Here is a 15,726-nt window from a genome sequence, read left to right as displayed (position 1 = left end):
ATTGGCGAAAGAGGACCTTCTAAAACGTTTTTTGTTAGCTAGAGAAAGAGTTTCTCCAGTCCAAAAATATAGTTGTCCGCCTTGGGACTTAACCAGGGTGTTAGAGGCGTTATCTATACACCCATTCGAGGTTCCCCTTAAGTTTCTAACCTTAAAGTTGACCTTTTTGTTAGCCATTACTTCGGCCAGGAGGGTAGGGGATTTGCAGGCGCTATCCATGAAAGAACCCTTCCTGAGGGTGCAGCCAGATAGGACCACCCTTAGAGCAGACCCCCTGTACCTGCCTAAGGTGGCATCCCTATTTCATAGGACGCAAGACATAATATTGCCGTCCTTCTGTTCTGAACCAAAGAACGAAAAAGAAAAGAAATTTCATTTGTTAGACGTAAGAAGGTGTCTTCTCATTTATCTAGACAGAACTAAGAGTTTTAGAAGATCTAACCACCTACTAGTTCTACACGCTGGGCCCAGGAAGGGACTGCAGGCATCAAAAGCCTCAGTCTCAAGATGGATTAGAGAAGCAATATCCAAATCCTATATATGCACTGGAGCAACAGCTCCCGTAAAGATCAAGGCTCACTCTACCAGAGCCATAGCAACTTCCTGGGCTGAGAAAGCAGGGGCCTCCTGGGAACAAATCCGCAGTGCAGCCACCTGGTCCAGCCGTCATACATTCCTGAAGCACTATCGTGTGGAAATGTTGTCACAGCAAGACTTAGCCTTTGGTCGAAAGGTTCTACAAGCTGTGGTCCCACCCTGAAGGTAGGCCTGTGTTTATTACTCAATTATCCTCTCGGGTGCCGTCCTGGAAGGTGGTAAGAGAAAACCGACGTTAGACCTACCGGTAACGGTATTTCTATGAACCTTCCAGGACGGCAGGCCTACTTCCCACCCTATGTGGAAAGGGGAAAAAAGGTAAGTACCGATAAGGACTACGTCCCTTGTGAACCAGTTCAGGATTACTCTATTGCATACTGAGGAGCAAGGGGAAGGGCGGGGCCTTTTAAACTGTCATGTGATTGTGTTTCCTGCAGGAGGAGCCATCATCTCTCGGGTGCCGTCCTGGAAGGTTCATAGAAATACCGTTACCGGTAGGTCTAACGTCGTTTTTTTCTATATATTTTATTAAAATTCTTGTGAAATGTATTCATTTTTGTTTGACTCCATCTTGGCATACTCAAAGCCCTACTCCATACTCTACCTTTTATAGTCTTTCATATGCTGCATTAGGTTTCCTTGGCCGAATAACTGTTTCTACGGGCCTTCGCTTTGCAAAATCAATTGTGTCCTCAATGCTAAGAAGTACATACATACTGCCAATGTCACTAAGAAATATATTCAGTGTAAAGAACAAGGAGCACTGGAAGTAATGGTTTGGCTCCCTCAGAGCCCAAATCTCAACATTGAGTCTGTCTGGGTTTACATGAGGAGGCAGAAGGATTTGAGGCAGCATACATCCTCAAATCATCTGTGGGGTTAGTTTTTCGAGATGCTTTTAACAACCTACCTGCTGATTTCCTTCACAAACTGTGTGCACCTAGAAGAATGTATGCTGTTTTGGAGCCAAAAGGGGATCACACCAAGTATTGATTTGGTTTCGTTTTTTTTTTCTTCTGTTCGTTCGCTTTGCATTTTGTAAATGATAAAAATAAGTATTTTTGAAATCATTCCTACTTTACATCATTTCATCACACCTGCAAAAAAAGTAAAGGGCACACCAAAAAGTGTAATAACAAACAGGCTCTAAGTAAAAATTGATGTGAGTGAAGTGAATTAATTGTTAATAAAGTTCATATTTTTGTCAAACATTGCTGCAAAAACAAAAAATATTGAAATATATTTCTTCTGTGTAGACTCCAACCACTATGTAATAATAAAGTGCAAATGCTTCAAATAAAGTGCTTCACCCGAAGTGGTATGTCAAAAAGCTCACCAGATTCTCTCGGCCACCAGGTGACCCTCAGGCATGTAGTAAACCAGAAAAAGGGGGGGGCGCGTCATCAGGAAATGTTTGTTAATTTCCTGATGATGTGCGCACAAGCGTGAAGTATATTGAAACGAAACCGAGGCTCGCAATGCAATTTAAGTCCCCTGTCTCCATTCACAGCTGAAGCATCTGCTGAGACGCACGCCGAGCAGTACACATACCTGCATGGTGTCGGACCGGTATCGTTCTCTCCACTGCAGCCGCATTCAGTTACTCTGCTCTACCTTGCACTATATACATTGGAAGTGTTGTTTTTAAGTCATTAAAGGGGAGTTCCAGGCTTTTTTACTGTTTTTATTAAAAGTCAGCAGCTACAAAAAGTGTAGCTGCTTGCTTTTAATAAACAGATACTCACCTGCTCCATGGTCCAGCGACGTGCTGGCCGGAGCTCCGCTGAGTTGGCGCCACTCCCGTTTTATTATTTTTCATTTCATCACGCCTGCCTAAAACATTTGTACAGTACTGTGTGTGTGTGTGTGTGTCTGTGTGTGTGTTTTGTGTGTAGTGTAGTATATATATATATATATATATATATATATATATATATATATATATATATATATATATATATATATATATATATATATATACACACACTGCCTTGAAATGTTTCACATTTTGTCATGTTACAACCAAAAACATGTATTTTATTGGGATTTTCTGTGATAGACCAACACAAAGTAGCACATAATTGTACGAAATTGGGGCTCTGTGGGGGGTGGGGGCAAAGCATCACTTCCAGGACTCTTTTGCTCTTGTTTACGTTGAAGATGGTTCTTAATGAAGGAAGGAAAATAGATGGTTTTCAATTTTTTTTTTTTCAATAAATATCTGAAAAGTGTGGCATGCATTTGTATTCAGCCCCCTTTGCTCGGATACCCTTAACTAAAATCTAGTGGAACTAATTGCCTTCAGAAGTCACTTAAGTAGTAAATAGAGTCCACCTGTGTGTAATTTTATTCTCGGTATAAATACAGCTGTCCTGTGAAACCCTCAGAGGTTTGTTAGAGAACCTTAGTGAGCGAACAGCATTATGAAGGCCAAGGAACACACCAAGACAGGTCAGGGATAAAGTTGTGGAGAAGTTTAAAGCCGGCTTAAGGTATAAAAAAAATCCCAAGCTTTGAACATCTCACAAAACACGGTTCAATGCTGCAAACTTATCAAGACATGGCTGTCCACCTAAACTGAAAGGTCGGACCAGGAGAACATTATTCAGAGAGGCATCCAAGAGGCGCATGGTAACTCTAGAGGAGCTGCAGAGATCCACTGCTCAGACTGGAGAACATTAGGAATAAGGTTCTGTGGTCAGATAAGACCAAAATTGAACTTTTTGGCCTAAAATCAAAACGCTATGTGTGGTGGGAAACTAACGCTGCACATCACCCTGAACACCTCATCCCCACCGTGAAACATGGTAGCGGCATTATTGTTGTGAGGATGCTTTTCTTCAACAGGGACACTGGTCAGAGTTGATGGGAAGATGGATGGAGCCAAATACAGGGCAATATTAGAAGAAAACCTGTTTGCAAAAAACTTGAGACTGGGGTGGAGGTTCACCTTCCAGCAGGACAACAACCCTAAACATACAGCCAGAGCTACAATGGAATGGTTTAGATCAAAACATATTCATGTGTTAGAATGGCCCAGTTACAGTCCAGACCTAAATCCAATTGAGAATCTGTGTTTTTAGACTTGAAAATTGCTGTTCACAGATGCTCTCCATCCAATCTACCAGAGCTTGAGCCATTTTGCAAAGAAGAATGGGCAAAAATGTCACTCTCCTAGATGTGCAAAGCTGGTAGAGACATCCCCAAAAAGACTTGCTGCTGTAATTGCAGTGAAAGGGGGTTCTACAAAGTATTGACTCAGGGGGGCTGATTACAAATGCACGCCACACTTTTGACATATTTATAAAAAAAAATTGAAAACCATTTATAATTTTCCTTCCACTTCACATTTATGTGCCACTTTGTGTTGATCTATCACATAAGATCCCAATAAAATACATTTACGTTTTTGGTTGTAACATGGGAAAATGTGGAACATTTTAAGGGGTATGAATATTTTTAAGTAGTGTGGTAGCTGGCTAGGATTGAACTCATCTGTTTAGTTCTGTAAGGCAGCGGGTCCAATGAATAAGGCATAAACGGCTATATATTGAATTAAAATTCACAGATGTCTAATCAGTCCATCAGAATAACCCCCCCCCCTCCCCCCCTTACCCCCAACATACCAATCCTACATTTGCAGTGCTTTCCCCTGTAATAAATTTTTTTTTTTTTGACATCATCCTAATAGTCCTGAGTTTTATGTAACTTTCTAATGCTTTCTCTTTCAGATTCGCCATGAAGTTAGCTTTAAAAACATGACTCATAAGTTGTGCAGTGATCACTGCTTCAATCGATATAGGATGGCCAATGGCCTGATCATGAATTGCTGTGAACACTGTGGAGAATACCTACCAAGCAAAGGCGCCGGAAGCAATGTTCTCATGATAGATGGCCAGTGGAAGAGGTTCTGCAGCCCAGCCTGCCTCAATGATTTTAAGCTGGTAAACTTTTCAAGTTGTCCAAAAATGTTCTAGAATCTAGATGAAAGGAAGGAAAGTTCCATATTGTCATAATCTGCACACACATCTATGCAATTTTACTAGGCACTGTGGTGGAGGGGTGACATTGGCATTCTATTTAACACTTGCCAAATATTGTATCCAGACAAGTTTCTTTAACATGGTTACTTGTTTTAGAAACGCTTCCTTGTTCTTTTTCTTGTATGTCTGATGTTGTGACTACATAACGCAGAGCTAAATGAGTACCTAGCTTTTGCTTTTTGACAAGTGGTTTTATTAACTTATATCACATGTCATAGTTTAGACTTGGTAATGTATACTGTGTTTGTAATAGTTTTACAAATATTTAAAACCTGCCCATTCATGTGAAAAAAAAAGATGTGTCTATAGCTTTGGGCCAAATTACCTGTAATGAAGGATGTATAGGATTGAGCAGGTAGTTGGGTACTAGAGAAATCTGTGCAGGGTGTCCTGTCGTCTTCCTGTCTCTGAACTTCCATCTCTGTTGGTTATAGGCTTCAGGTCTTCTGTGAAGCAATTGTGAAAAAGTTCCTTCTGGGGACCAGGGTGTTGTTTTTTTTTTTTGTTTATTTTATGGAATATTTTTGGAGCTTTTTAAAGTAGTTGTTAACCCACTTTGATAACTTCATATAATCCTGTCTTTACTGGCTCCGCCCGTGTCTCCCGCACGGGCGGACGGTGCAAACGGTGTTTAAATCACACATGTGAGGTATCGCCATGATCGAGTGTCGCGCATGTGCAGCAGGGATCCTGCGTGAAACCATAATGCTTCACTACCGGGTTTCCTTCACTGGCAGCTGATGGGGTCTTCTTTTGGGGGGGGCCCTTGTGGCAGTCTGTGGTGTCGTCTTCTACTCTCCTGATGTGCGAGCAGTGGCCATGGTGGCTCCGGTGTCGCTTCTTCCGACAAAGCGCTAGGCATCCAATATGATCGCCTGACGCTTTGGTCAATCGAGCCCTTGTTGGTCTGGTTCTGTTCCATCTATTTATAAATCCTATAAATAACATCTTGCACATCACCAATTGTTGGTCTAATTTTAAAACCGATATCCATTACGAAGTGCTGCACCAGCCTTTAAGCACTGTATGTACCGTATGTAGCTTCAGGGTTCTGGCTGTGAGACTTCTTCGCTCACACATGGAACAGTATACAGTCGGTCTGAGTGGCGCTCAGCCATTCATAGGCAGCTTTGTCGGAGATTGTGACGTGAAAAGGTTCCTGTACTACTTCAATCCGACTTGTAGGCAACTTGTACCCATTGATTTCAATGGAAGTTGCCTCAGAAGTCGGATCACTGTCTTAACTGAAGCAACAATACAGGAAGATAACATACATTTCTCAGGCAAACCCCTCCCTCCCTCCCCCTCCCACAGAGCTGATTGTTATTTGATTGGCCACTGGAAAGTCTCCTGACGGCGACTTGAAGTTGCCTTGTACTGTCCTGGAGGCAACTTGAAGTTGCTTTGTAAGTTGCCTGGTGATTCATACTCAAGTCGTGTCCAAGTTGCCTCCCAAAGTCGTGCTAGAAGTCGTGTTGCCCCAGTGTGAACCGACTCTTAAGGCAAATCTTTTTTATTTTATTTTTATTTTTTTTAGTTCGGGTGGAGAGGAATTTGAACCCCTGTCAGTTTTTATGGCTATCTGTGACCCACCCATTAGAGAGCCTCACACTTTCTGCTTGTCATTGTTATAATAATCATTGAAAGCATAAAAAAAATCTCAACTTTTGGGTTGATTCCTGGACAGTAATAGACAGGGAATCTTCCAATGGAGACGCTGGTTCTAGTGTCACCCTGGGATCCCCTCACTTTTGGAGAGATTCTCTCGCTTTGGCCTATTTAGTTTACAGGACAGGAAGTGAAGGGAAATCTCCCCAGTCGGGCACAGATGGCGAAAAAAAACAGGGGATGTAACTAGGCTAGGTTCACATTTGTACAGGTGGTTACAGTTGTGAAAATTGTAAATGTTTCTGCAACTAGCCGCTTGTTTACAAATGTGCAGAGCTGCCATTTATTCTTAATGGCACCCCCAAGCATATAAACATACAGAGCTTTCTTGGCTGTGGGAAATCTCATGGTGTCAAAGCGCGTCATTTACGTGGGGTCACGATTCATTAACATACAACACGCCCACTACCAGCCTAGTTTGAATTAGGCGGGCTTACGCCGGCCCATTTACACTACGCCGCCGTAACTTAGAGCGCAAGTTCTTTCTGAATACGGGACATGCCGCTCTAAGTTACGGCGGCGTAGTGTATCTGAGCTTAAAGATTGGCGATTCTTTCTGAATCTGGCCCACTGGCTTTTACCAGAGTTTAGGAGCTGCTGCGGTTAGGAGAGCTTCAACGTCCCTCTCCTGAACGAGGAAGAATTGTGTACAGGATGGCAACGTTTTGACCGCCGGAAAACACAAACCACCCTAGGACAGGAGATATGCATTATTTCCAGGATTACCAGATGAAAAAAGAGAAAATAAAAGACTCAAAAAGAAAATTGGTGTAGCCTCTTCATCTGAGGACTGGCAACATATATAACAATTTAAAGCAGTGTTCCACCCAAAAGTGGAACTTCCAATCATTTGGCACCTTTCGGGGGAAAGAGGGGAGCGGATACCTGTCTTTGACGGGTATCCTGTCCCCACTTCCGGAGGACCGGGCTGAGGTGAATTACATCAGCAGCTTGACTCCCTTCTCCTTCCCTGTTGCCGGGCCAGTAGGAGAGCGCAGCGGTGCCTCGCGCATGTGCAGTAGAGACCCTGCGTGAAGCCATCATGTTTCACTACCGAGTTCCCTTACCAGCAATGGTAGCGGCAGCACCCAACAGCTGACGAAAACCTCAGCTGCAGTGCCGACATCGCTGCACTCAAGGACAGGTAGTTGCTGTATGTGTAGCCACTGGCTTTTAATTTTTGGAGCGGTGGGCGGACCTCTGCTTAAAGTAACAGAGGAGTCTGGAGAACCAGTGCATTACAAAGATTGTGGTTGCAATGCTTTGCCTGCTCATATGCAAATATATGGGTGAATTTGTTATTTTTCTTGCAAATAGGTGGACCTAGTCTTAAACATTTGTAAAGGTGGGAGGATAACATCATGTTTGCAGCTTATTAACCCTATGAATGTTGCAGAAATTCTCTGTATTCAGGTATGCACCTCATGACGTTTCATATGTATAAATTCAATGCTGTCTTAGCAGCTACCAAAGATAAATGTTAAACATACTAAATTAAGATTGTTTTGTTGTTTTTGTTTCTGTAATATTTTTCTTTTAGGCCTCTTTCACACGGGCGAACTGTTCGAGTCCGCCTGTCAGTTTTTTAGGCGGACCTGAACGTACGCTCCGTGCAGGTCTATGGAGCCACGGATGTCAGCAGTGACATGCCCGCTGACATCCGACCCGCTTTGATCCGCTAAAGTGTGACGGATGGAAACCCTTTTTTCCATCCGTCTGGTGGATCAGATGAAAACAGACTCTACGGTCCGTCTTCATCCGATCCCCCATAGGGGAGAGCGGCGCTCTGACAGGTCGGTCCAATGCAGATCAACCTGTCATCTGCCTCCTCAGCGGGCATTGATGGAGCAATCCCCGCTGAGCAAAGCGGAGCCCGTACACAGACACATTCGTGTAAAAGGGCCCTTATGGTACTATTAGGGTAATATTCTTTTGTAGACTAGGTATAGTTTCAGATTTGTGTCTTGTAATGGTGAATCTGTAATTTGCTTACATTTTAGTCCATACAAAACTGATGGGGGGGCACGAGCTCTGGAAAACGGAATTATATTGGCTGCTTATATACCTCAGGGGTTTTGGTGATGACACCTGTTTTGGACTTTTTAGTTTTGCCACGCACTACCCCATTCTTGCTCTTGCAGCTGTAGCTAGTTTATTAAAACATACATTGATTTCTGGTTCCTGCAGGTAAAGTAGAAAAATACCTTCTGATGTGCCAGAAATTCACTCCTCATAAACCCCTCTAGTGAAATCGCACTATAGAAATAATGGTACTCCTAACAGCTATGATTTCAATAACCTTTCAGATTCAGCTCTCACTGAACCATCCGGTGCAAATTCTATTAACGCATCTGATCATCAGTTCTCCAGGTAATTGCCTGTAGTGACAGCAACCATTCTGTGCTGCTGTTCTGCTATCTCTTTGGTCACTCTTAAACTCCACAATAGTGCAGCTAAACATTTTTCATCTTTTAACTACATCAGATACCTCTGATTGTGTACCTAAAGTTCTGCCCAATATACTGGAGGAGGAGCTTGAGAGTGACCAAAAAGATAGCATGGGACGTTTTCTGTTGCTACAGGCACTTACCTGGAGAAAATGATGTTCAGGAGGCTGTAACACAAGCATTTTATAGACCTTCAAAAATGCGGTTTGAAGACTCCGTCAGTACTGAATCTGATGGGTTTTGTGTGTAATTAAAAAGCGCAGATTTAGGGCCCTTTCACACGCGGTGGATCAGTAATCCGTAAGCTCAGCGGGGATCGCTCCGTATATCCCTGCTGAGCCGGCGGCTGACAGGGCGGTCCCCGCACACTGTGCAGGGACCGCCCTGTCTTTTCTCCGCTCTCCCCTATGGGAGACACGGTCCGTGTTCATCCGATCCGCAGACGGAAGAAAAAATAGCGTCCGCAAAATCGGATCTTTGCGTCGGCGGGCGATTACGGGTGTCAGCGGATGTTTATCCGCTGACACCCGCAATCGCATAGGGACCAATGTATGTCCCTTTTTCATCCGCAAACGGATGGATGAAAAAGCGGACATACAGTCCGCACGTCTGAAAGGGGCCTTAGAGAACTGTGAGAGCTGAAGCGGAAGTTCTGCTATAAGGCCTCAACCCTGGCTCCTGTTTTTCAAATGGAGCTTTTGGGGGGGGGTAAACTATTTTGACAGGTACTCACTCCTTAAACCCCCTGAAGTCTTCTGGGACACATGATGGGACCCAGAAGATTTTGAGACCGGTCATGGAGCACAGCACCACTCGAGCATTCACAGCGGGCACCCAGCTGTGAAACGACAACCTGTCACAGCCCTGCGCCCAAAGATGTTAGCACTGGGGGGAGAGGACACAGGGAGAACTCCACTGGGGTGAGAACCCCACTCGATAGTGGGACAGGGGAGTGGCTGTTTATTAAAAGTTAGCAGCTAAAGCTTTTGTAGCGGTTGACTGAATTTTCACTTAATATATACGGTATATAAAATATATTTTGTGTGTGCGTGCGTGCGTGCGTGTGTGTGTGTGTGTATATGTGTATGTGTGTGTGTGTAATAAATAAAGCAGTTGCAAACCCGAAAAAACCTGCATGACAGCCATAATGAGCTAGTATGACTAGCATACAAGCTCATTATGCATTACTTACCTTAGACCGAAGCCGTCCTCGTGTCCCCCTCCGGCTGCAGACATCTCTCCACAGATACCCGGAAGGTTACTTCTGGGTATTGCTGCTGCGGCGCTGTGATTGGCCGGAGCGGCGAAGACGTCACTCCGCCAGTGCGCGCGGGAGCCGGCAAATATGGCATTGCCTTTTTTTTTTATGAATAGGATCATCACTGCACTGTTGTCTATGGCGCACATGCGCCGAGGACAACGGTGTATACCTTTTGGCAAATATCTCCTAAACCGTGTAGGTTTATGAGATATTGCAAACACCTACAGGTAATCCTTAATCTAGGCTTACCTATAGGGTTAATTTCAGGGGGAGGATTTACAACCACTTTAAAGCAGCTGGCGTTCACCTACGGTGATTCGCGCTGCCGTGCCAACCGGCTGCAGTATGACAGCAGCTGCTATCTCTGTCTTTTCTATAGCATCTCGTACTTGACATTAAATATCAAACCTTAAGGCACCATTCACACGAGGCAGACTCCGTCAATGCGGAGTCCGCCAGCTCTGCGGGAGATTTGTCCGCAGATGAGCCGACGGATGACAAGCTCCTCTCTGCTCACTGAGCGGGGAGGGGCTTGTCGGGCACCGCGGTCTCCTATGGAGCGATCTGATAACGGACAGCATGTCCGTTTTCATCAGATCTTACCCAATCCGATCCGTCATGGACGGATGGGGACGTGTCCCCATACGTCTGTTTTTAGCGGATTGGATGGGGTCGGATGTCAGCGGACATGTCTCCGCTGACATCCGACGCTCCATATGGATTCATGGAGCGGCCGGCCGTTCAGGTCTGCCGTCAAAACTGACAGGTGGACCTGAACGGTCGATCCGTGTGAATGAGGCCTTAATGCACCAATTTGCAAAAATAACAAGTTAAAAAAAAAAAAAACTCAAACTATTTATGAAAAACACTGTTAATTCCCAGTAAAAAGAATAGAAATGTAATAGTTAATGAAAATCCATTTTATTTTAGAAATATTTCCACAATGCAGTCGGCTTGAGTTTAAAGTTAACATGAACGTTTTCCACATCTTATGTGCTGCTTGTTCACGTTTTTGCTTATTTATATTTTAGATACAGACTAATTGCTTGTATACCGATAGTTTTATTGATTCAACCAAAGCAGGTTGATTTCTCTAGGATCAGAGATGCGGTAAAGCACAGTTATTGTGCAACACTGCTTAGAAGATATTACAACCTTTACACATAATCAGCAGTTATAGTGGCACCAATTTATTATACATAAAAGCTAGTATTTTAACTTGTTGATTCCTTGATGTAATTGACGTTGTACTAATCACATTTACACATTTAAAACAATTTAGATTAATTCCCTTTAACTTGGCAAATGTAGCTTCCTCAAAATAAACATTTCAAGTCAAAATACTGAAATGAACTGACATTAGGTAAGCTTTAAAGCGGGGGTTCACCCTTAGAGGGCACATTTTCCCCTTAGATCAGGGGTCCTCAAACTACGGCCCGCGGGCCGCATCCGGCCCACCAGTGTGATTTACCTGGCCCGCAGACTGCCCCTTTAACATTGCAGCAATCCCCCTCCCCTCTGCTACCTTTATCACACATGACGAGAAACATAACCGGTCCGGACAAAGGGCGGGACCTTTTGAGGTAAGAAGCGAGTGATTGGTAACTAGGCAGCGGGACGGTCCCAGCAATCAATCACTTGCCTTTCACTTGCAAAGTCCTGGCTTTTGTCCGGACCTGCCCTGCTTCACATCTTGTGTGATTAAGGTAGCAGCGGGGAGGGGGGGGGGGTGCTGTGATATTATAGAAGGGGGCAGTGTAATATTGATGGGGGGATCTGTTATGTAGGGAGTCTGTTAAGGGGATATATTATGGGTGGAGTCTGTGATTGGGGGATTTATAATGGGGGAGTCTGTTATGGGGGGAGTCTGTTATGGGGGGAGTCTGTTATGGGGGGAGTCTGTTATGGGGGGAGTCTGTTATGGGGGGAGTCTGTTATGGGGGGAGTCTGTTATGGGGGGAGTCTGTTATGGGGGGAGTCTGTTATGGGGGGAGTCTGTTATGGGGGGAGTCTGTTATGGGGGGAGTCTGTTATGGGGATCTGTGATGGGAGTTGTCTGTGATGGGAGTTGTCTGTGATGGGAGTTGTCTGTGATGGGAGTTGTCTGTGATGGGAGTTGTCTGTGATTGGGGGGAGACTGTGATGGAGGAGTCTGTGATGGAGGAGTCTGTGATGGAGGAGTCTGTGATGGAGGAGTCTGTGATGGAGGAGTCTGTGATGGAGGAGTCTGTGATGGAGGAGTCTGTGATGGAGGAGTCTGTGATGGAGGAGTCTGTGATGGAGGAGTCTGTGATGGAGGAGTCTGTGATGGAGGAGTCTGTGATGGAGGAGTCTGTGATGGAGGAGTCTGTGATGGAGGAGTCTGTGATGGAGGAGTCTGTGATGGAGGAGTCTGTGATGGAGGAGTCTGTGATGGAGGAGTCTGTGATGGAGGAGTCTGTGATGGAGGAGTCTGTGATGGAGGAGTCTGTGATGGAGGAGTCTGTGATGGAGGAGTCTGTGATGGAGGAGTCTGTGATGGGGGAATCTTATAGGGGGATCTGTGATGGGGGGGCTCTGTGATGGGGGTGTCTGTTACAGGGGGCTTTGTGATGGAGAGGAGTTTGTGTTGGGGGATCTTTTATGAGGGGCTTCGTGATGGATGACCTGATATGGGGAATCTGTCATGGAGAGGAGTCTGTGATGGGGGGGTTCTGTGATGGGGGAGGGGTATCTGTGATGGGGAGGGGATCTGTGATGTGGGGAGTCTGTAAAATACTAATAAGTTTATGTTGATTAAAATTGTTTTTTATTTTGAATATTAAATAGGTTTTTCCTGTTTTTTTGCACTACAAATAAGATGTGTGCATAGGAATTTGTTCATATTTTTTTAAACTATAATCTGGCCCCCCAACAGTCTGAGGGACCGTAAACTGGCCCCCTGTTTAAAAAGTTTTAGGACCCCTGCCTTAGATGGATGCTCGTTTTGTCTAGGGGAATCGGCTAGTTGTTTTAAAATATGAGCTGTACTTACCGTTTACGAGATGCATCTTCTCCGCCGCTTCCGGGTATGGGCTGCGGGACTGGGCGTTACTATTTTGATTGACAGTCTTCAGAGAGGCTTCCGACGGTCGCATCCATCGCGTCGCGATTTTCCGAAAGAAGCCGAACGTCGGTGCGCAGGCGCAGTATAGAGCCGCACCGACGTTCGGCTTCTTTCGGCTACTAGTGACGCGATGGATGCGACCGTCGGAAGCCTCTCGGAAGACTGTCAATCAAGAAGGAACGCCCGCTCCCGAAGACCCATACCCGGAAGCGACGGAGAAGATGCATCTCGAAAACAGGTAAGTACTGATCTTATTTTAAAACTACTAGCCGATTCCCCTACACAAAACGAGCATCCATCTAAGGGGTAAAGAGAAAATAAAACCATCATTGGGTGAACTCCCGCTTTAATCACTTATAGAGGTAGTGTGTAGAGCTGCACAGGGAAACCCACTGTATGCGTTGCAGTATTGTTGTCCCTGTTCTTTGGCATCTGCAAAGAAAAGATGTTGGGGAGGGGCTTCTATTACTTTGCTGATCTATGCCCTCTGTAGCGTGTCTTGCCAGCCCTGATTGGTGCTGTACCAGTCACATGACTTAAAAACAAAAACAAAAAAAAACACATGTTTTAGAAGAGCAATTCAATTTAGATCATATATATCAAGTACGGTAACTGTTTTACAACTCCCTATACATTTTTAATGAGCATCAAATGTGTATTTTTGTGTGCATTAATATGGTGTAGGCAGAGTCAAAGATTGACCACTACTTTTTTTGTTCAGTTGGCATCTGCATCCAGGGTTCTTTTTTTTTTGTGAGAGTATTCGGCATACTACTTTCCACCCCATAGTGTTTAGCTATAAGAATATGTGGGAGGGAGCGAAGTGTCATTTACCGCTGTCTATGTCTGACACTATAGTCACGTGGGCCGCACAGATAAGAAAAAGGACATTTTAAGTGGTCTTAATGCACTAAGATAAAAACTCTTCTGTGTGCAGCAGCCCCTCTAATATTAATACTCTGTCTGAATGGATACAGGGAGCTGTGGCTTGGCTCGGGTGCCTCCATAGCAAGCTGCTTGCTGTGGGGGCACTCGACAGTAGGGGGGGGGGGCCAGGAGCACCAAAATGGAACCCAAGAAGTGTAGGATCTGGGCTGCTCTGTGCAAAACCATTACACAGGGCACGTAGGTAAAACATGTTTTTTGTTTTTAACAAAAAAAACAAGACTTTAGTACTTTAGTACGAGCTTGGAAGGGAACTGAATTATGAGCATGCTCAGTAGAGGACACCAGCTGGTCTACACAATCAAACTGCAAAGGTATCAGTTTTAGGTTTCGGAGCATTTGCACCGTATTGATGCAAGTTTTTTGTCAGGTTCTTGCAGAGCTCAGATTGAGAGGGAGAAATAGCACAAGGAGCCAATCGGTTGTGCTGCCATGCCAGGAGAGTGCTGATAGGAGGACTGAGCATTTTTTTTTTTCCCTAACCAAAAATGCAGCAAGCAGGATTTTTTAACACCCCAATGGAAGCGTAAGAGACCATTGTGAAAACGTACATAGAATTTAAAGGGATGCATTTTTCTTGAGATTTTATTGCGCTAAAGGTGTTGATAATGGCTGACAATAAACTCATTAATTTAAATTTATTATATTTATTAACAAGTTGAATATAATACAATTTATATATAAAAACATATATTTTTTTAGAACTGTCCTTTTCGGTTTCGGCCTAGTGCAATCCTGCATTTTCAGATTCTGCACCAAAATTTCCATTCAGTGCACCTCCTAGCAACAAAAGAAATAAAACCTTATCCAGTTATCAGTTTAATTTGTCAGGCCATCCTAAACCTCAGAAGTATCTCATATGTACAAACCTGTGGTAAGGTGGACAGCAGTCAGGTAGTTTTTTTTTTTTTTGTGCAAGTTCCATAGTAATTGTTTATAAGGGGAAGAAAGAAAGGATTAGTTATCCATAGAAGTCTATTTCCTATTTTTCTGTGCATTAAATTTCAACTTTTGACAGCCTTTATTTTTTTTTCATGGAATACAGAAGGCGATTAGTTTTATTTCATAGTTTCATAATAATTTAATTTGCATTAAATACCAAGACCTCTAATTGACAGCAGTTAGGACCAGATTCATTTTGTTGAGTACTCCATTGAGTACTACATAATCTGTCTGAAATCATTGCTGTAGTTTTAGTTTCAGTACCACTTTATATGCTTACATTACATGTTTCTGATTTACAGTAGAGTATTCTTTTAATCATTTTACCTGCTCTGTTTTATTTAGAAACATGGAAAGCTAACCAGCTGCACAGGATGCAAAGCTCAATGTAGAATCTTTGACATGACTCAGTGCATTGGAATAAATGGACATATGGAGCCATATTGTTCAACAACATGCATGAACAATCACAAATCAAAATTTGCAAAGCCGCCGCCGCCACCACCACCACCTCCCCCTCCTGCACCTCCAGTTCAGACTTTCCTTCCCATTCCAAGTAAGTGTATGACTTTGCGCTGTAAAATATATATGGGCACTGTTTTTCCTACCAGTTGTAATTTCTTACTATGGGTGGGTAGCTGTGGGTGGTTTACAGTTTTATATTTGTAGTAAAAAGCCCACTTTTACTTCAGTCCACCAAGTATCTCACTGTAGTCTACACGTATTCTGATACAGTTT

The 15,726-nt window shown here is 43.9% G+C and overlaps 1 protein-coding gene across 1 annotated transcript in view; it reads left to right on the top strand.

Moving 5' to 3' along the window:
- The window catches only part of ZMYM2 (zinc finger MYM-type containing 2), a 144,646-nt gene that overhangs the window by 51,901 nt on the left and 77,019 nt on the right, over window positions 1–15,726 (top strand). The window contains exons 5-6 of the mRNA XM_040339328.1: window positions 4,329–4,541; window positions 15,334–15,544. Coding sequence (XP_040195262.1) covers window positions 4,329–4,541; window positions 15,334–15,544 — 424 coding nt within the window. The remainder of the gene's footprint in view (window positions 1–4,328; window positions 4,542–15,333; window positions 15,545–15,726) is intronic.

The sequence above is a fragment of the Rana temporaria genome, chromosome 2 (assembly GCF_905171775.1).
Source record: "Rana temporaria chromosome 2, aRanTem1.1, whole genome shotgun sequence".
Taxonomy (NCBI): Eukaryota; Metazoa; Chordata; class Amphibia; order Anura; family Ranidae; genus Rana; species Rana temporaria.
The sequence above is the reverse complement of the archived record's forward strand: the minus strand, read 5'-3'. Positions and strand labels throughout refer to the sequence as shown.